The 17,266-nt window shown below is 45.5% G+C and overlaps 1 protein-coding gene across 1 annotated transcript in view; it reads right to left on the bottom strand.

The window, feature by feature from the left end:
* pard3ba (par-3 family cell polarity regulator beta a) overlaps window positions 1-17,266 on the bottom strand; it is a 156,172-nt gene that overhangs the window by 91,422 nt on the left and 47,484 nt on the right. The window contains 6 exon segments of the mRNA XM_051428214.1: window positions 1,720-1,905; window positions 9,535-9,663; window positions 10,011-10,150; window positions 12,284-12,753; window positions 13,872-13,997; window positions 14,204-14,290. Of these exon segments, the coding sequence (XP_051284174.1) occupies window positions 1,720-1,905; window positions 9,535-9,663; window positions 10,011-10,150; window positions 12,284-12,753; window positions 13,872-13,997; window positions 14,204-14,290 (1,138 nt within the window).

Below are 17,266 nucleotides of genomic sequence, written 5' to 3'. Positions count from 1 at the left end.
TGATCCCAAACCAGCCGTTTATCTACAACGCCACACTCGTCTCTGTGCCTCCTCGTTGGGCAGCGCAGATCTGGGAGCAGGGGGCACGAGGAGTTGTGACATGTGAGGTTGAGGGAAGATATTGAGGCCAAGTGAAGGAATCTCCAAAGTGCTGAAACAGGATTTTTCTTTTTTTTTTTCCTGATGCACTCACAACTTGAAGTGGGTGACTGAGTGATACAGATAAGGCGGCTGACACTCGGGGGTCAATGGGGGTCAAGGGTTGAGAGCGGAGGCCTCGGAGAAAGACAGGAAATGAGTTGGAGAAGCGCAAAGGAAGAGGAGATGGGAGGAAACAACAGAGAAAGACATCAGAAGATGAAAGAAGGGGGAAGGAGTGTGGACAAATACAACGAGGTGAGAAAGAAAAAAAAAAAAAAAACGCAAAAAAGATCAAAAAAGAAAAACACTCTGAGCTTCCCACACAAAAAAACACTCCCTGGTTTGGAGTGGTGGTTCTGGATAAAACAATAATTCAAAAAGGCCCTGATTAGATAAAGTCACAAGAAACTCACACACATCTGACTAAAGAAAACAGTTTTCAAAATGCTCCTGCAACACTTCTCATTTCTCATGTTTGATGTATTTTTACGGAGCTCTTTAAGGCACCAGAAGGAGTTTGTGATGGCAGGAGCCTAATGAGGCATTTCGGGACTTTATAGAAATCTGTATATTAAAATAGAGGGATGAGATGTTTCGCGCACCATTTTCACATGTTCAAAGCATAAATCTGCCAGATAGCGTTTATATTTTGTTCTTATTTTGTCTTTATCTTTAGTGTCAGACAGTCACTGCTGTGGCGTTTTTTGCCTTAGAGGACAATATAATGTATACTTTGGATTTTTGCATTTCAGTTTCAAATGCAGGATTTGTTTTATTTTTAGATGTATTTTTCCTACTGTTCCAGGCAGCCACTGCTTTCTATTCTTTTCATACAGGCTGATTGGCAGACCCTTGAAACTTCAGACCTTATTTTCGCAGCTTTTGGCTGTCATTTCTATTGGTTACGGTAGCATTTCGCTCAACAAATGAACTGCTGAGATGTGGGAAAACCAGTGACATCAGTGAAAAAGAAGGGTAGGAAACAGGGTGATAATAATCCAGCTGTTTGGCTAGATTACTGAAGTAGAACTGAAAGTGAGCACACATATTATTGTAATTATTGTATTGTGGTAGGGCAACACAGAGCCAGAAAGTTGGTCTGTAAAGTGCGCTGGACGTTTACAGTGATTAAATGATGGTAAAGTTTACCATAAGTTTTTTCCCCCGTTCCCAGTGGAGCTCCCAGATGTCAGCAATTAACTTGTTGAGAACAATGTTGTTATAACTGATTGGAAGGACGGCTGAAACTATGAAAATCAGACCAGGGTTACAACAAACCAGATATATCCTTTAAATGCAGATGGACTACAAAACTCAAGCTAATAGAGTCTGCTAATAGATTTCCATATGGATGTTTCTAGCACGTTGCACTTTTAGATGTTACTATGCACTCTGTTAAAAATGTATAACTGTGTATGTCTGATACCACTAGTGTCGGACTGAACTGTAGGCGGTCAAGTTGCATTTTGGGTAACGTATGCTCCAGAAGACATTACCTGGAGTGCCATATATAACTTTTTTTTTTTTACCCAAAAATGGTTGCTAAAGGTCCAGTGCAGGCAACAGAGCATTCTCTACCTTGTAAGCGGCCCCTCCGTGGATGATGGACTTGATGAAGATGCCCAGGTCCTCCCCGGTCTCTCTGGACTTGTTGCCCTTCAGGCTGACCCCCAGGCCGGCCGAACCCGTTTCGTTGAGGGGGATCTCGTACATCAGCTGCTCCCTGCCGTCCTCCAACACCACGCTGCCGGCCTCTTCGCCTTTCTGAAAGACAGAAAAAGAAGGAAGGACGAACACTTTTATCCAAGTTCAGATTTTTATTTTTAATGTTATGTAAAAAGCTACTATTTAAGACAGGAGAGGCCTGTTCATATACACACCTAATACCTGCTTTACATAATAACTGCAGTGTATGATCGCTGACGATTGAGGTAGGAGCACCGTATCTAATGCACTGACTGATAATGCATGCTCCTACACCACACTGATTATACTCAACACCGAAAAACAGAAAAAAAAAAAAAAAAAAACAGGAGTGGGGAGAGAAACCGATTAAAGAGTCAGACGGAAGATGGCTGCTGGGAAGAAAAAGTGAAGGCAGTAAGAGAAAGGAAAATAGGGAGAGAGGAGCAGGTGTTGTGTACTGGAAAGAGAGATGAAGGTGTAGTGAGAAAAAGAAGAAAGCCACTGTAGAGAGGTTATTCCATTTGGAGATGAAAGGCGCAGACGGAGAGCGAGCCATTTCTAAAGGAAACATAATAACCTTTTCATACCTCCTCCTGGAGCACAGTGGGGGAGGAAGGGGGAGGAAAGAAGACGAGGAGGAGGAGGAGGAGGAGGAGGAGGAGGGGAAGAGGATGGCGGCGCAGAGGAGCATTTAAAAGTAATAACCCATCCCTGAGGTATACCCGCTTCTCTCGTTCACACTCCCTCCTCCTCCACCCCCCGCCTCAATCTTTACATTTCGTCCTAATCTCTCAATCTCACTGTACATCTCCCCCTTCTCCCTCTTTCTCAACGTCTCTCTCTCACTCTCTCCTTTTCCCCAGACTCTCGTTCCATCTCCACTTTCTACAGGTCTCTCTCTCACTCTCTCTCTCTACATCTTTCAGCCACCCACCCGCCGCACCTCACCCACTGCTATTTAATGTGAAGAAAATGACCGTGGCGGCGGCGGCAAAAATAAGATGGAGGAGAGGGAAGGAGGGAGACAAAAGGCAACAAAAGAGAACAGGAAAATGTCTGTCATTAGAGGATGGCAAAATGGAGAGTGGGTGGGTTGGGGGGGGGACATGCCAGGTTCAGTCACCCAGGGAAGAGAGGGCCTGTGGAGGGGAGACGCCTCAGCACCACTTCACTCCAGAGCCTTATTTTTCTTTAAAGAGGAGGGATGGAAGGTTAAGAGGGTGTGTGTTTATGCATGTTCACACATCTTTTTTTTTTTTGCTCTGGTTGACACTGGAAGGAGCTCAGAGGTTCAGGAAATACAAAGACAACAGCCACTCAAAGTAAGAAAAATGTCAAAGTGAATTATGCAGGAATGTGCATATACATTATAGCAGCCATACCGGCTGTCACAGCTTTAAAGATCTGAGTACCCATACCGGGATTGCTGAGCCTTACATCAGGCACCTCGCCCGCCACTGCATCAAGAATCCATGTTCGCGTTTTCTCTCTCTCGTCGTGGCACAATGCTGAAGGATGTGGGAGTCAAACGTGTCCTCCAGTATAATTTTGTAAAAATTTGTGACCGCAGGAGCTCACTCTCAACCTCGCTGTGATCCACCAGCCCCTGAATACTGTCCCCCTCTGTCAGCACCGCTCCGTGCTGCTTAGTCTGGGTGCTTAATTAAAACAACAGCCTGCTAAAGCCTCGAGGCCAGGAGGGGTGCTCGGCTCCGAAGTGTGAGTCAGAGCTCTCAGTCCAGTAAAGGAGCTAAACCTGGAGGGCCGTCTGTGTCGGTGTTAAAGAAAATGCAGGCGCTGTAACACACTGATCCAAACACACAGTATTTAGTCTCACCCTTTATTTTGGATTTTAAACTAGATGACAGAGTGCCTTTTAATTAGAGCCCAACAGATACTAGATACAGGGCGACATCATTTGTCAGTACCTTACAACACACACAGACAACCTTTACAGAAAGACAGACAAAAATGACTTGGTTAGGAAACGCTTCGGGCCCAGTAGCTCACCTGGTGGAGCGCCATGGTGAGAACTACAGTTATGACTTTGGCTTCAAACGATTATGAAAACAAGATAATAGATAAATTTTGCATTGACGCTCACATTTCATCTTGTGTTAAATAAATAAAAAATAAAATCCATAAAATAAATCCAGCGTACCCTTTTTATGTTACAGTGGGGCACTTTGCCCCCTCCCCAACACTCTTGAGCCCGGCTGTGGCATGTTTAGTTGAGCTTGAGCCAAAATGACGGAAACAGAGCCATGAAATGTAAAACCAATTCAGCTGTTTGGAAACACTTCAGTTTCAAGGAATTTCAAGTTGGTTTATTTTTAGGTCCAATAAAAGCGTGATGTTTTCCAAAGTCAACGAGCAATGGTGTTGAATATTGTTCATTTAAAAGTTTAACTGTTAGACACAAGGCGTCTCCTCACCTCTTTTTGGATTCTTGCCAGCTTACACACAATATCTATAGATCGTTGATAAACTGATTCTGGCTCTAGTGATAATCACCTGCTCATAGTGATGCTCATATTTCACTCCTTGATATGAAAAGCTGCCTACAAAAGTCATGGATTCTGTTTTCTATTTCAGTATAACACAAAGCTTTCAGTCAGGGCTTATTTTTATCAACAAGGCATTTCAGAGTGCTGTTTCTCCAAACCAGAGGAATTACAAAGACAATCCGCCACTTCCTGCTCGACAGACACTTGAGAGGAATCAGGTGGCAACCTGGGAGGTTTTAAATACCTCTGTGATCTAACTACAATAACACACAAGGTGAAGGTGGCCACATCAGAGCGCAGCATGCTCTGGAGGCTTATCATAGTTGTGAAGTTATGAAAATGTGAAGACACACAAATTGAAAATGTTTATCTATTGTATCTCACTGCTGAGATCTATTTACACAACCAACTGGATCTCAGTGGTGGTCCCAACACAGGCACACACACACACACACACACACACACACACACACACACACACACACACACACACACACACACACACACACACACACACACACCAATATCCCCTCTAATGCCCTTTCCTCGGGGGCAGATTGCATCCCCAGGGTGGCTGAGACCCTTTGGCTCCGCTCTGCGACCCCTCCTCCCTCCGCTGTTAGCCCTCAGCAATGGCTCTTTAACAAGCTTTTAGCCAGGAGAGAGACCACCCTCTTCAACACCCAAATGAGGAGACAAAAAAGGAGCTTTTTCTTACCCCGGGGTGGGTGGCGAAGAGGGGGTGATACACAGCGATTACACACAGAGCCTTTTGTCGCTGAGGATTTCTAAATGGGGGGTTTCAAAGCGGTGGGATTAGCAGTGAGAGCGACATTCAATTAAGATGAGATCTCGCCGCGCTCGGCGCCGACGACGGAGCTGCCAATTAATCGCCTTAATGTCTGCCTCTTCGCCGCTTTACACCTTTACCTCACAAACGAAGAGAAAGGAAAGTAAAATGACTGATTGAGGGATAATTCGGGTGTGTTGGAGGCGGAGGGAGGATAATGAAAAGGAAAGAAGAGCTTCAGCTCTAAGACGGACTGACAGAAAGGGAAAGAGGCAGAAAAAAAGAGTGCAACACAGCAAAGTCACTTTCTGCCTGACGACCCCCTTTTTCCTGGGAACTGGCCTAGGCTTGCTGGCAGCTGAGGGTCAACCATGTGCAGAGTGACCCCTCCATCCTGTCCTTGCCTTAACTCATAATTCTGCTAAACACACACATAAACACACACACTTTCACTCACACAAATATACCCTCTGAAAGAAAAAGAAAAAAACTCTCCACATCACAAAAGCATCTCTATAATCTGCGCCCTGAAACAAAACGAGGCCCCGTGAAATAATGAGAGCGCCGCGCGTTGGAGACGCAGAAATGCTGACAGGAATGAAACTGTGATTAGAAGTTATCACTTTTTAATTACTTAGAGTGTGTGTGAGAGTACAGGAGATGGGGTAGAAAATTGTCCTCCCTTTGTTTCCTAATAATGAGGCTAATTCACAGGCTTTATTGTTATTCTTCTGACTGAAAGAGACCAGTATGCCTGCCAGCGCTGCCGAGTGCTTTCACAGAACCGCACGCTGCACATCAAACATCAATACCCTCTCCATTGAAACTAATCAATCAACAGTTCAACTAGTTCCTCTAAAAGTCTGTTTTACTTGTACAAGGAGGATAAAAAGGAGACTGTATGAATGCTAGAGCGGAGAATATAAATCTTGTTGGTTGGCAGGAGGATGACGCGGTGAGGACAGAACCTTGCCTTTTAACCAGATGACCTGCTGCTGTGTCAGCGAGTGTCTGCTCTGCTGAAGTCAAAGTGAGACATCGAAAATCCTGGCCAGCTTCAGGGTTGCCGTTGTTTAGCTGAGCTGACCTCTAATCTCCCAGCGTCCCTCAGTCAAGTATTACTGAGTGTATCACTGCTGATACGAGTGCACCACATGCAGTCCAAGTGGTTGGACATTCCCTCCTCCTTCACTTATATTTAGCCACACTAGCTACAGAGCTCTGGGGATGGCAGTGTTGGCTGGTCGGGTCGTTCCAACCCACTTTGGTCCGGACTGAAATATCCAGACTAATTTTGGATGGATTAGCGTGAAATTTGGTACAGAAAATTCTAGCATGCTAGCACACTAAGACATGGTGACTTTGGTAAACAAGGTCAGCTGGCAGGACGCCTCACACGTCCTGTTCCCTGCGTTTGAGCGGCTCCCCTCAGGATGCCCAGGCTGCAGGACACAGGGGAAAAGGGTAACCTTCTTAGGGTCTTTAGTATAAAGCAAGGTAATGATAATAACAGCAACCATAATTTTGCATAATGAGTTACATAATAATAATATTTCTAATTAGCATCTGTTGAAAGTTGCTCAATGTTTGGATCAGACTTTGGAGTGCTGAAACCTGCGTACGAGAATCCAGGACCTGTTTACCGGTCAAGTATGAGAACTCTCCCCTACTGGCATATTTTTAAGTGTAAGAGTGATATAAGATGCTGCAGCCCACAGAGGTTCTTTTCTTTTTAATTTCTGTTGGAGTAACAACTCAGAGAAAGAGCAGGGTTGGTAGTGGGAGCACGCGCTTTCACAAACAGTCTACTGTTCAGCTGTGAAAGCCAACTTCCTTGGACTTATTTATTTTGTTGTCAGTTTCAGGTTCAGTCAGACGTTGGATTTAATTATTTTGGATACAAGGAGGCACTGGAGAGAGTAATGATCTTTCTCTTTATCCTTCTAAACGGCTACTTTCCATGAAGTCTGTGTCATGCCCATACCCACGTGTGTAAAAAATCATGACCAAGAAATCGGGTTCATCCAGCAGAAATGGAGCTGTGTTAAACCAGGTTGCTGATAATCCCTAAACCTGTTTACGAGTTTCCAGGTTGCGGACAATAACAGGGTTGAATAAAGTGCGTTCAGACACTTTCTGTAGGTGGTCCAAACACTTAATGAGAGTTTACAAAAAAGCTGGACAGGTGAGACACACAAGAGGCTTTTTTGGGATTAAACCATGGAGGAGAGGGAGGGGGGTCTTTACTACTGCACCACCTGCAGGCACAGTCAGGAACAGAGTAAACAACCCTTTCTTACTGATCGTATCACCAAATTGTGTCATAAATGGCCCCAGATATCTAATCTGATATATCTTTATTAAAATAAAGCAAACATCTAGTATCATGTGAATGCCTTCAGCTGGACAAAATGTTCCTGTATTAGATCAAATTAAACCTTGATGTATGCAATAAGCTGATACTGTAGATTCATTATCTGTAGCAGCAACAGTGAGGAATTCAAAGATGACTGTATTGTAATTCAGCCAATTAATCTCAGCAGCTACTCAATGTAAAACTGCGATAATTAACTGCAGATTTGCATCTGATAGCTATTTTTAACAAATATGCTATATAAAAGGTAGGTTTAAGATGTTATGATTATGTTAAATATTCATGGCCGCCCACGCACACACACGGGCAAACAGACACCTCAGCGCAAACGTTTTTTCGTGCGGCGGGAGAGGCAGATGGCCGTGTCGACTTAATGCGTCTCCATCATCATTACTTCTTTTGTGCGACCAAATCGTTTGCGAGCCGCTCCTTGTTAGCGCTCCACATAATATTCCACTACAATTTAGAGCAGCGGGAGAAAAGAGTCGAGCAATTAAAAACAGCCAAGGAGGAGAGGAGAAAAAGGGAAGACAGAAAGAAAGAGAAAAGGGAGTAAAACAGTTCTTTGTGGGTTTGTATTTTGCAGCGGGGTGTAGATTTTGTTTCGCTGTAAACTGGAACCAGTCATGTAGCCGCATATATCTGTTGGGTGTGCTTGTTGCCTACTACAGTACGTGCCAGTGTGTATGTGTGTGTGTGTGTGTGTGTGTGTTTGCATGTGCTCATTTGGCTACGTTTAATGATGAACTTTCTCTCGGCTGTAGTTTCTGTGGCTCTGTATTTATGTAATCCTTTGCTTTTTGAGGGTCCACACATCTTTTCAATGAACCTCTAGAGTGCCTGTATGTGGTGTGTCTGTAAATATGCAAGAGTGTGTGTGTGTGTGTGTGTGTGTGTGCACTTAGGGGACATCAAACTGCCTTTGAGGTGGAGGACTGTGCTGGAGATAAGGGCCAGATCTCGCGGGGCACCGAGAACTTCAACAGCCTCGACAGAGACAGGAGTGAAGGCTCTCTTTCTTACTCTGCCTCTCCACAACCTCCCCCACCTCCTCCTCCTCCTCCTCCCCCCCTTTCTCCCTTTAACTCTCTAATGCACAAATACAAGCAAGTTTTAGATGAAGACTGTAGAGGCTCTTCAAAGTGCACTTGTTATGCCAAGACTGCTGGGCCATTAATGAGGGCAAACTATTTTCGGAAGCAGTAACTTGGCTGTTTAAAGGCTGCGCGATGTGTTCGTCTGCGTGCGCATGTATGTGTGTGTGTGAGCGTGCAATAGACAAAGCACTGGTGTTCAAGTTTTTATCAAGGACTAGGTGTTTAGGAGTTTGTGTGCACGAGTGTGTGCGCAGCCACTCTAGGTGTGAATATGCATCAGTCACTACAAAGCCCCGCGCGTCTTTCTCAAGAGCTCTTTGAAGTAACGGAAAGGGAATAATCAGAATAACCACAGAGGACAGAGGGGAGAGAACAGAGGCGCACGGGCGAAAACATCATTTACAAAAGAGCGGGCGACTTCCATGGGGCCACCTGGCTGTGTGTGTATATATGTTTAAGAGTGTGTGTTTATTGATAAAATGGCCCCTTTGAGGCTGGGTCAAACTGTGTCAGTTTCACAGACCTCTGACCCCGTCAGCCGCTGCAGGTAAACGGTCAATTAACACCCGCGGTGGTGTCGACATGCGCGGACATGCCTGCACGTTTCCTGCGGGGGCTGCCGTGCCTCGTGTGTGTGACTTCCTGTAGTGCCGCTGTGTCAACAAACCAGAGTGGGACAGGAAGGCCAGAGCGTGCTCTGGGCGTGCGTGTGCGGTGTTTGTAGTCAAAAGGGCATCGACGTAAAGAGAGAAAAGGGAAAAACTGAAACAATGTGAGGAAAATGTTTTAAAAAAGTGAGAGGGGGATGAAGAGGAGGAGGCAGACCACCAAAGGAAGACAAAAGATGAACAAAAGCAAGAGAAATGACATAAGAAGAAGAAATGTGGGACACTGTGTGATGCTGTGTGAGGACATGGATGCTGTTTTCTGTGTACTTACCAGTTCCCGAGGCAGGAAGATGTCCTCCTGCCGTGCCACCACCATACACACACTCTCTCCCTGCTTGGTGCTGCGCAGCATGGCCACCAGTTCCTCCTGGCTGCGGCCTGTCATGTCTACTCCGTTCACCTACACACACACGCACAAGCACAAGCACACGCACACACACAGGGAAAAAACATACACCAGGGCAGATTAAAGTGTGTATTATCCACTAACACATATCAAACTACAGCTGTAGAGGACCAGAGGCTTCTGTCTCTGTTTTCAGATTTATAGTTTGAGATTTCTGCCTCCACCACAACTTTCTCAGAGACCATTTCTTTGGACATTTTCTCAGGAAAGTGCAACTACTCCGCTCAACCAGCAGGGGTGCCGGCGAGCTCCATTTCCTGCTCCTAATGATGATGTTACCACTAACAGAGGCTGTTGGCTTTCTACTCAGCTGGAGATCAACAGGCTGAGGTTTGCCTTACCTCCAGGATGCGGTCTCCGGGCTGCAGGCGGCCATCTTTGACTGCTGCGCCGCGCTGCAGGATGTTCTTCACCAGGATTGGCCCTGGCCCGTGGACCGAGGAATCCCGGGTTACCACGGTGAAGCCCAGACCCTCTGTGCCTGCGGGGAGAAAGCAGCCTGCGTCACGGTGTGCATCAGGGACATCAACCGCTCTGTATTTTATGACTTTCTAATTTCGTTTTAATTGAATTTTCCCTCCAGTCTCTCAGTTCAGTTTTCTCCTTTCTTTCTCCTTCTCCACTCGAGTTTTTCCCTCTCTCCTCCCCTCCTGGCCCTCTGAACCCCGGTCTGCGGTTTTAGCATCTTCTTCCACATTAACTACTGTTTAAGTGCCTGTTTCCCTCTGGGGGGTTTGTTGCCTGGCTCAGCCTCTGAGCTGACGGGAGAAGGCTTCTCTCCTAGCCGGATTAGACAGACTCTGCCTTTAATTTCACGTGTGAGCAGGCCAAACGGTGGCTGATGAAGGGAGGTAGAGGGAGAAGATGAGAGGAAGGTGGGGGCGAACGAGAGAGAGAGAGAGAGAGAGAGAGAGAGAGAGAGAGAGAGAGAGAGAGAGAGAGAGAGAGGGGGGCGGAGAGAGAGAGAGAAGAACCTGAGAGATATTATTCCCGTCTCTAGCTTCCCTCCCTGGGGATGCAACGTGATTTCCACAAAGATTTTCCTTTTGGGTGTGAGACTACGTTTATCTGTGTGTATACATTTATAAGTGTGTGTGTGTGTGTGTGTGTGTTTCTGAGGCCACACATACACATGCATGAGCCATCAACCCCCAGAGCCTCCACCCTCTCCCTTTTTCACGGCCTCACAAGCCCCAAGCCATGAGTGAAATGTGCCACGCTCTGTGTGTGTGTGTGTGTGTGTGTGTGTGTGTGTGTGTGTGTGTGTGTGTGTGTGTGTGTGTACGCGTGCGGGGAGAGCAAAGCCAGCGTGGCATACTAAAGGCGGTGAGCGATGCTATCTGGTCTCCAAGCTAAGCCTCTGCCTGCCCTACATTAGCGCACCTAAACCTCACCGCCTGTCAATCACGGAGAGAAAGAGCCTGTTGCCAAGGGAGAGGGTGTTAGAGACCCCATAATATCCTCTGCTCTGATCTTGCATCAAGTGAAAGGGATCGAGGGAGACACGGTGGGGGGAAAAGAAATCGTACAATAGAAGGATGGAGGGAAAAGGAGGAGAAAATTAGGGGGATGAAAAGGTGGTGGGAAAAGAAAGAAACTAACAATAAAACAGCTGTGAATAGAGCTTTGAGCTGGAGCTGGAAAGTGTGGAGCCCAATTTTTTCCATCCTTTCATCTGGGTATCTTCTTGCCTTTCTCTGGGTACCCCGTAACAAGTGTGAGTGTGAGTGTGTCCGTGTGTCTGTGTGTGTATGTAGCCCAATTACAGCCATCCTTTCAATGCCCCATAACACTACAGGTTGCTAGAACAGAGCCTATTCACAGTCCTGCAAACCTATTCCAGTGCTATCAACACATCAGCGCTCCAGCACTGATGTGTTTTAGAAGGATAAGAGATAAGGCGGCTGGGAAGCCAGACTGATTCAGTCTGGGTTAAATTCTACAAGCAAAACAACCCGACGGTATGTGAGGTTCTCCTGCAAGATAAGAAATGAAAAGTATCTTCAGAATGGAAAGTTACTTTCAATATGGAGGGAAATTGCTTTCAGTGGTCCAAAGCTTTATATAGGACTTTTTTTTTTTTTCCCTTTTCTTTTTTCTTTTGAAAAAATCAATAATACAAAAACATCTATGTGCCGGTGGAGAATATAGCATTCAGGACTTCCAAATCAGCTGCTCAACAGCTTTGAGTTCACCTGTTATTGCATCAGGAAAACAAACCTGGAAGATAAAAGCTATAAATAAGCATGGATGTCCTCAAAAAGACCACACGACTACCTTGAGAACAGGTCCTTAGCGAGTTAGAGGAGGACAAGAAAGGAATAAGACAAAGCGAGCTTTACACGTGTAGTACAAATTTTAACTTTTCATATAGATTATTGTTGTGTTGTAACTTTATGGCCTCGCCAATTTGAAATCACAGACAACAGGAAACAAACTGAGGTACATGATAAAAAACAATTTCAAGTGTTACAAAAATCTTAAAAACAACAGCTATACATTATTTCCTAAAGAAAAAGAGGTATTCCATTGCAGCTTGATAAGAGGCTTAAGTCCAATATCAGGAATCATTGATAGAACAGAAAATGAAATGGGCACTCAGCAGCACATTTACCTTTCTTCAGATCAATTTTTATCTTCTTGCCGCCCTTCCTGCTGGTAAGGTTGGCCAGGGTTGGCGGAACAGGGCTCCTGCTGGCCAGGGGGCTCTGGCTGCGGGTCCTGGGTGTCGGGGAGGAGCTCGCTGCACTGGCTAGAGGCGCGGGGGAGACTCTTTCCAAGGAGCCATGCCCAGACTGGAGCTCCACTGGTGGCATGTTGACCGCAGCTGGCTCTGGGGTCCTGGTGCGCGCCTCCGGTCGCCTCACTTCCAGTTTTGTGTTCCATTTGGTATCTTGTTTGGGTTCCGGCTGGGGTTCGGTTTTAGCGCGGGTCACCATCGGACTCTTTGTGGGGGTGTCTTTGCCGTCGCCGGTAAAGAGCTGACCAATCAGGCTCTTCTCGTAGCGCGGCTTGCTGGCCATGGGGAGGACCTCCAGGCGAACGGAAGAGGTGGACATGGCCTGGCGGAACACTTCCTGTGACCTAGGGAAAACAAGGACAATTGAGGAAATTAGAAATATTTACGATTTCGCCTTTTAAAAGACCAGCGTGTAGGTTTTAGTAGCATCTAGCAGTGAAATTGCAAAACTGAATACTGGTGGCCCTCGAAGCGTGTAGGAGAAACTACAGTGGACACTAAACTTGAACAAGAAAGAAAGTCCTTATTTAGAGCTTTTTTTGTCTGTACTGTAGACACATGGCGGACTCTGCCAGAAGATGACCCTCTGTAGATATAAAAGGCTCATTCTAAGGTAACAAAAACAATATTATATTATATTTCTGCTAATAGAGCTACACACTGGACCTTTAGTAATGCAATTGAAAGTTAAGTGGAAAACTCGGAGAGACATCTGGCTGAAGCCATGTTCACTTAAATTATACACACTGATCACTTTAAGCTCTGAGCCAATTTGCCTTGTAGAACACTACAAAACTGTAAAACAGCAAAAGAGACCAAGAAAGTCAAGCAGAACACAGAAGGAGTGCACAGACAGTCAGAGAATGAGGAGGGCGAGTGCGCCTTGTGTGTCGTTAATGGAGCTGTATTTCAATTTGGATCAAGCACGGAGTGACTCTTCCAGCTGGTTTGGGACACTGTGGTCCCTATCAGATGTGGGAGACCTTACAGCAGCTATTGCAGCTTTAATAGACTACTATCAGCAAAACATTCACACAACACAGACAACACAGTGGGATGCAGTTAAATGGACCCATTCAGCTCCACCACAGAGAGGACAGAGAAAATAGAGAAAGAACAGGGGGACGGGGGGGATGAAGAGGTGTGTGTATGTTTGTGTGTGTGTGTGTGCTGGAAAAAATTAGTATCAGAGAGAAAGAAAGAGACACATGCACTCTTCTGTGAGAGTAGATGTGGTGGGGAGATAGGAAAGGGAGAGAATGAGAAGGATTTGTCTTTGGCTGATAAAGGAAGCAAACTGAGTGCCGGGGTGAGGTACCTCGCTACAGTGGTGGCAGGGTACCTCACATAAACAGGGAAGACGTTATTCCCACAAATGCTGAAAGCAGGGCTGTGTATTCATTCATTCATTCATTCATTCATTCATTCATTCATTCATTCACACCCGGGGCAGCACACTTACTGTGCAAAGGTCTTGTCCTGGAGTGGCGTGTCGTTGATTTGGACAATACACTCGTCCACCTTGAAGATGTTCTCTTTCTTGGCGCGGCTGTTTTCCTCGATGCCTTTAATGTGGAGGCCCAGGGTCCTTGCAACATACACACACACACATAGTGGAGAGTCAATATGAACTGATGGAGGTAAACACACACATGATTACATGCCAGCGCTTGAATTCTTTATGCATCTCTATGAGTCAACATTGCCATCTGCCTTTTCCTTACTGACTGATTACAAGTGGATATAGAGGGTGGAGAGTGTGTGGCTGTGTTTGTGCCATATGTGTATCCTTACCGTCCGCTGAGAGACGAGCAGTAGGGGACCACGTGGATACCGAGGGGTCCCCAGTCACCTGGAAACTCCACAGTCCTTGTCAGGGTGCTGCCAACAAAACATACACTCACCGTCAAATAAACACTCAAAGACATCTTAAAAGAACAATGAAAATGAGGGTGTGCATCATGTATTGCACACCACCATGATAAAGCTGATGCAGCTGCACAGACACATACACACACACACACACACACACACACACACACACACACACACACACAGACACACACACACACACACACACACACAACACACAGACACAGACACACAGACACACAGACACACACAACACACAGACACACAGACACACAACACACAGACACACACACACACACACACACACACACACACACACACACACACACCCTTTTCTATGTGCAAGCTCTTCAAAATCGATTTGCATTTTCCTCGGGGCAACACAGATAGGGATACAAATTAGCTTACAGGTAGTCCAGCCAAACATCATTCAAACGTGTGTGTGTGTATGAGTGTGTGTGAGTGACTGCGACGCAGGTGGCTACTTCACCCTTTACCTACCTGCGTCTCAAACAAGCAATCTAGCCGGTGGACAAAAGAAGAGGGCAGGAGATAAAAGCGAAACACGGATAGAGGGGCAGATAGAGATGAAACAGAATGAGCTTCCCTAATCATCTCTGCGGAGGCCCTGAAATGTGGCTTTTAACAGCAGATAAACAAGGACAACAATACGACTAAAGACAGAGAGGAAGAGGGCTGCTTTTGATACCGGCCGGCTAAGAGAGGGTACCTGCATGATTGGGGGGGGGCATGGTAGAGGAAGATCACAGGAGACGACAATCTCTATCTGCATGTTTAATACTACAAATAACGTGTACGCTGAAGCAGTGTTGTGTGTTAAAAGTGCATTCATAGGCTGTGCTTTAAGCTTCTGACTGCTGTAAAATGAAACCTACTTGAGTCATGTTTGCAGGGTGTTTTTGTTTTGTTGTTTTGGCACTGGGTTGTGCACTTATTGCCATTTAGGAGTTGATACCGTGGCATCATTTTTGTCCAACGCAATTTCAACCAAGTCTGCTTCATTGTTTATTTTGTACTCACTGTGTCTACTCTGGTGAAGCTGAAACATTCTTATTTTAAAATTATTAAGGTTTTTTTTTTTTTTTATGAATGAGTTTATGCACACAGTCTAATCTAAAGTTTTGTCCAGTTATTTTGCATTTTTTCCCCCTAAAGCAGGTTGGCCAGGAATTGTGAGGTTAGTGGGTCCCTCCACAGCTCCCCTAGTCTTTGTGGTAAAGTCCTGGAGCAAGACGATGAAACCCCATTTGCTCCTGAGGGAATTCTCGGTCCCTTTGGTTAAAAACATCTACCAAATAAAGGGACTATAATGTCCATATTAAGAGCAATTAGAACTTCATAAAAACATAGGAATGAGCTGCAGATGAAAGCAGTAACAGTATCAGATGCAAGGAGTACGAAAATATCTCAAACTTTTCAAAATCAAAAGGTTTTCCTAAATCAGAAGTAAGTACTTGATTGCACAGTAGAAGGCAGTAGATAGATGTCTGCCTCATTTTGCCGTGATGAAAAATACTGAAACTAATTTCTACAAACGACCAAAGTAATAGCACATTTTTACTTAACCCAAAGAAAATATAAAAAAATAAGTTCATTTGGATGATTCTGACTTAAAATAAGTGCCTTCAACCTAGTACAAATATAATAAAAAATTGGAAACGCAAACATGGATCCAGGACTGAGAAGACCTTTGACTGAGCTGAGCGACCACAGGGTCCACAAGCAGTGTCGGGGGCAGGCAACCATGCGCATGCAGATGACTTGGAGGCAGGAAGGAGCAGTTGCTCTCACTTCACTGTAAGCTAGCACCAGAGTCTGGAACTGGATGTGAGCTGCAACAGGCAGCCAGTGCAGTGAATGGAGAAGAATACTTTGTTCTCCCATGTACTCAAAAGAATACTTCTCATTCCTGCGTTTTCAGATCTCATCTAAGACATTCTCGGCATTGTCATCCACTTTTCTCCTTCAGCCTCAGAACTGTATTGGCAAGGTGATGAAGAACAGTCCAAAAAGAGCAATCTCAGGTGGAGGCCAAGAACATGAATGTATTGTTTTCTCCTCAGTTTCCCCGCGTAGCTTTCAAGCTACAACCCCAAAAAAAAACAACAAAGGCAGAGAAGTTCAAGGTTTGTGTGCTTCATACACAAGCCCAAGGACTAGCTGGGATCATTATAACACACTCCTCTGTCACTGTCACCCTGCTCTCGTTAACCTCTGCCAGGGTCACGCACGTACTGTACACACACATCCACGCATGCACACATCCAATTTGCATTCTTATTGCTACATCTATTGCACGCTCACAAACACCATCAGTCACATTCCTCTAAATTGAATTCACAGATACACACATGCATCAAATTTACATCTATTAGGGAACACAGTTACATCTAAATTACACATGTGCACAACCAGTGAAACACACACACACACACACACAGTGAATTTACTTCCAGTGATGGTAAACAGGATGCGCACAGGTACAAAGCTGGTCCTGAATGATGTATTCACACAGTGTGTGTGTGGCACAAACAAACAAACAAACACACACACACACACACACATATATACACAGCTTCATCCCATTTACATTCATATAAAAAACAAACGGCGGCACAAACAAGCTCATCAGAGGCAGCCGCAGCTTGTTAGCGCTGCACGCTAATATGCAGAATAGCTCCCGCTCACCCATTTTAGCATCCCACTGACACAAACACAAACACAGTCATTCCGCTGGGGGTGGGGAGGGGGAGGAGGAGGGTGAGCGAGGGACAGTGGGACGGATGAAAAGAGCAACGAGGAGTGAGACAGATGGAGCTCCCACTCTTGGTTGACTTCCCCTACATCAACGGAGGCTGAGTGCCTAACAAACTCGCGGCCGGGACTCGCTGAAAATGTGCCCTCGCTGGCTCACCGTGGCTTCTTCAACCGCCAACCATCTGTTACCATGGCAAACTATCTGTG

Source organism: Dicentrarchus labrax, unplaced genomic scaffold (assembly GCF_905237075.1).
Source record: "Dicentrarchus labrax unplaced genomic scaffold, dlabrax2021, whole genome shotgun sequence".
Classification (NCBI taxonomy): Eukaryota; Metazoa; Chordata; class Actinopteri; family Moronidae; genus Dicentrarchus; species Dicentrarchus labrax.
This window is presented reverse-complemented; position numbering and strand designations above follow the sequence as displayed.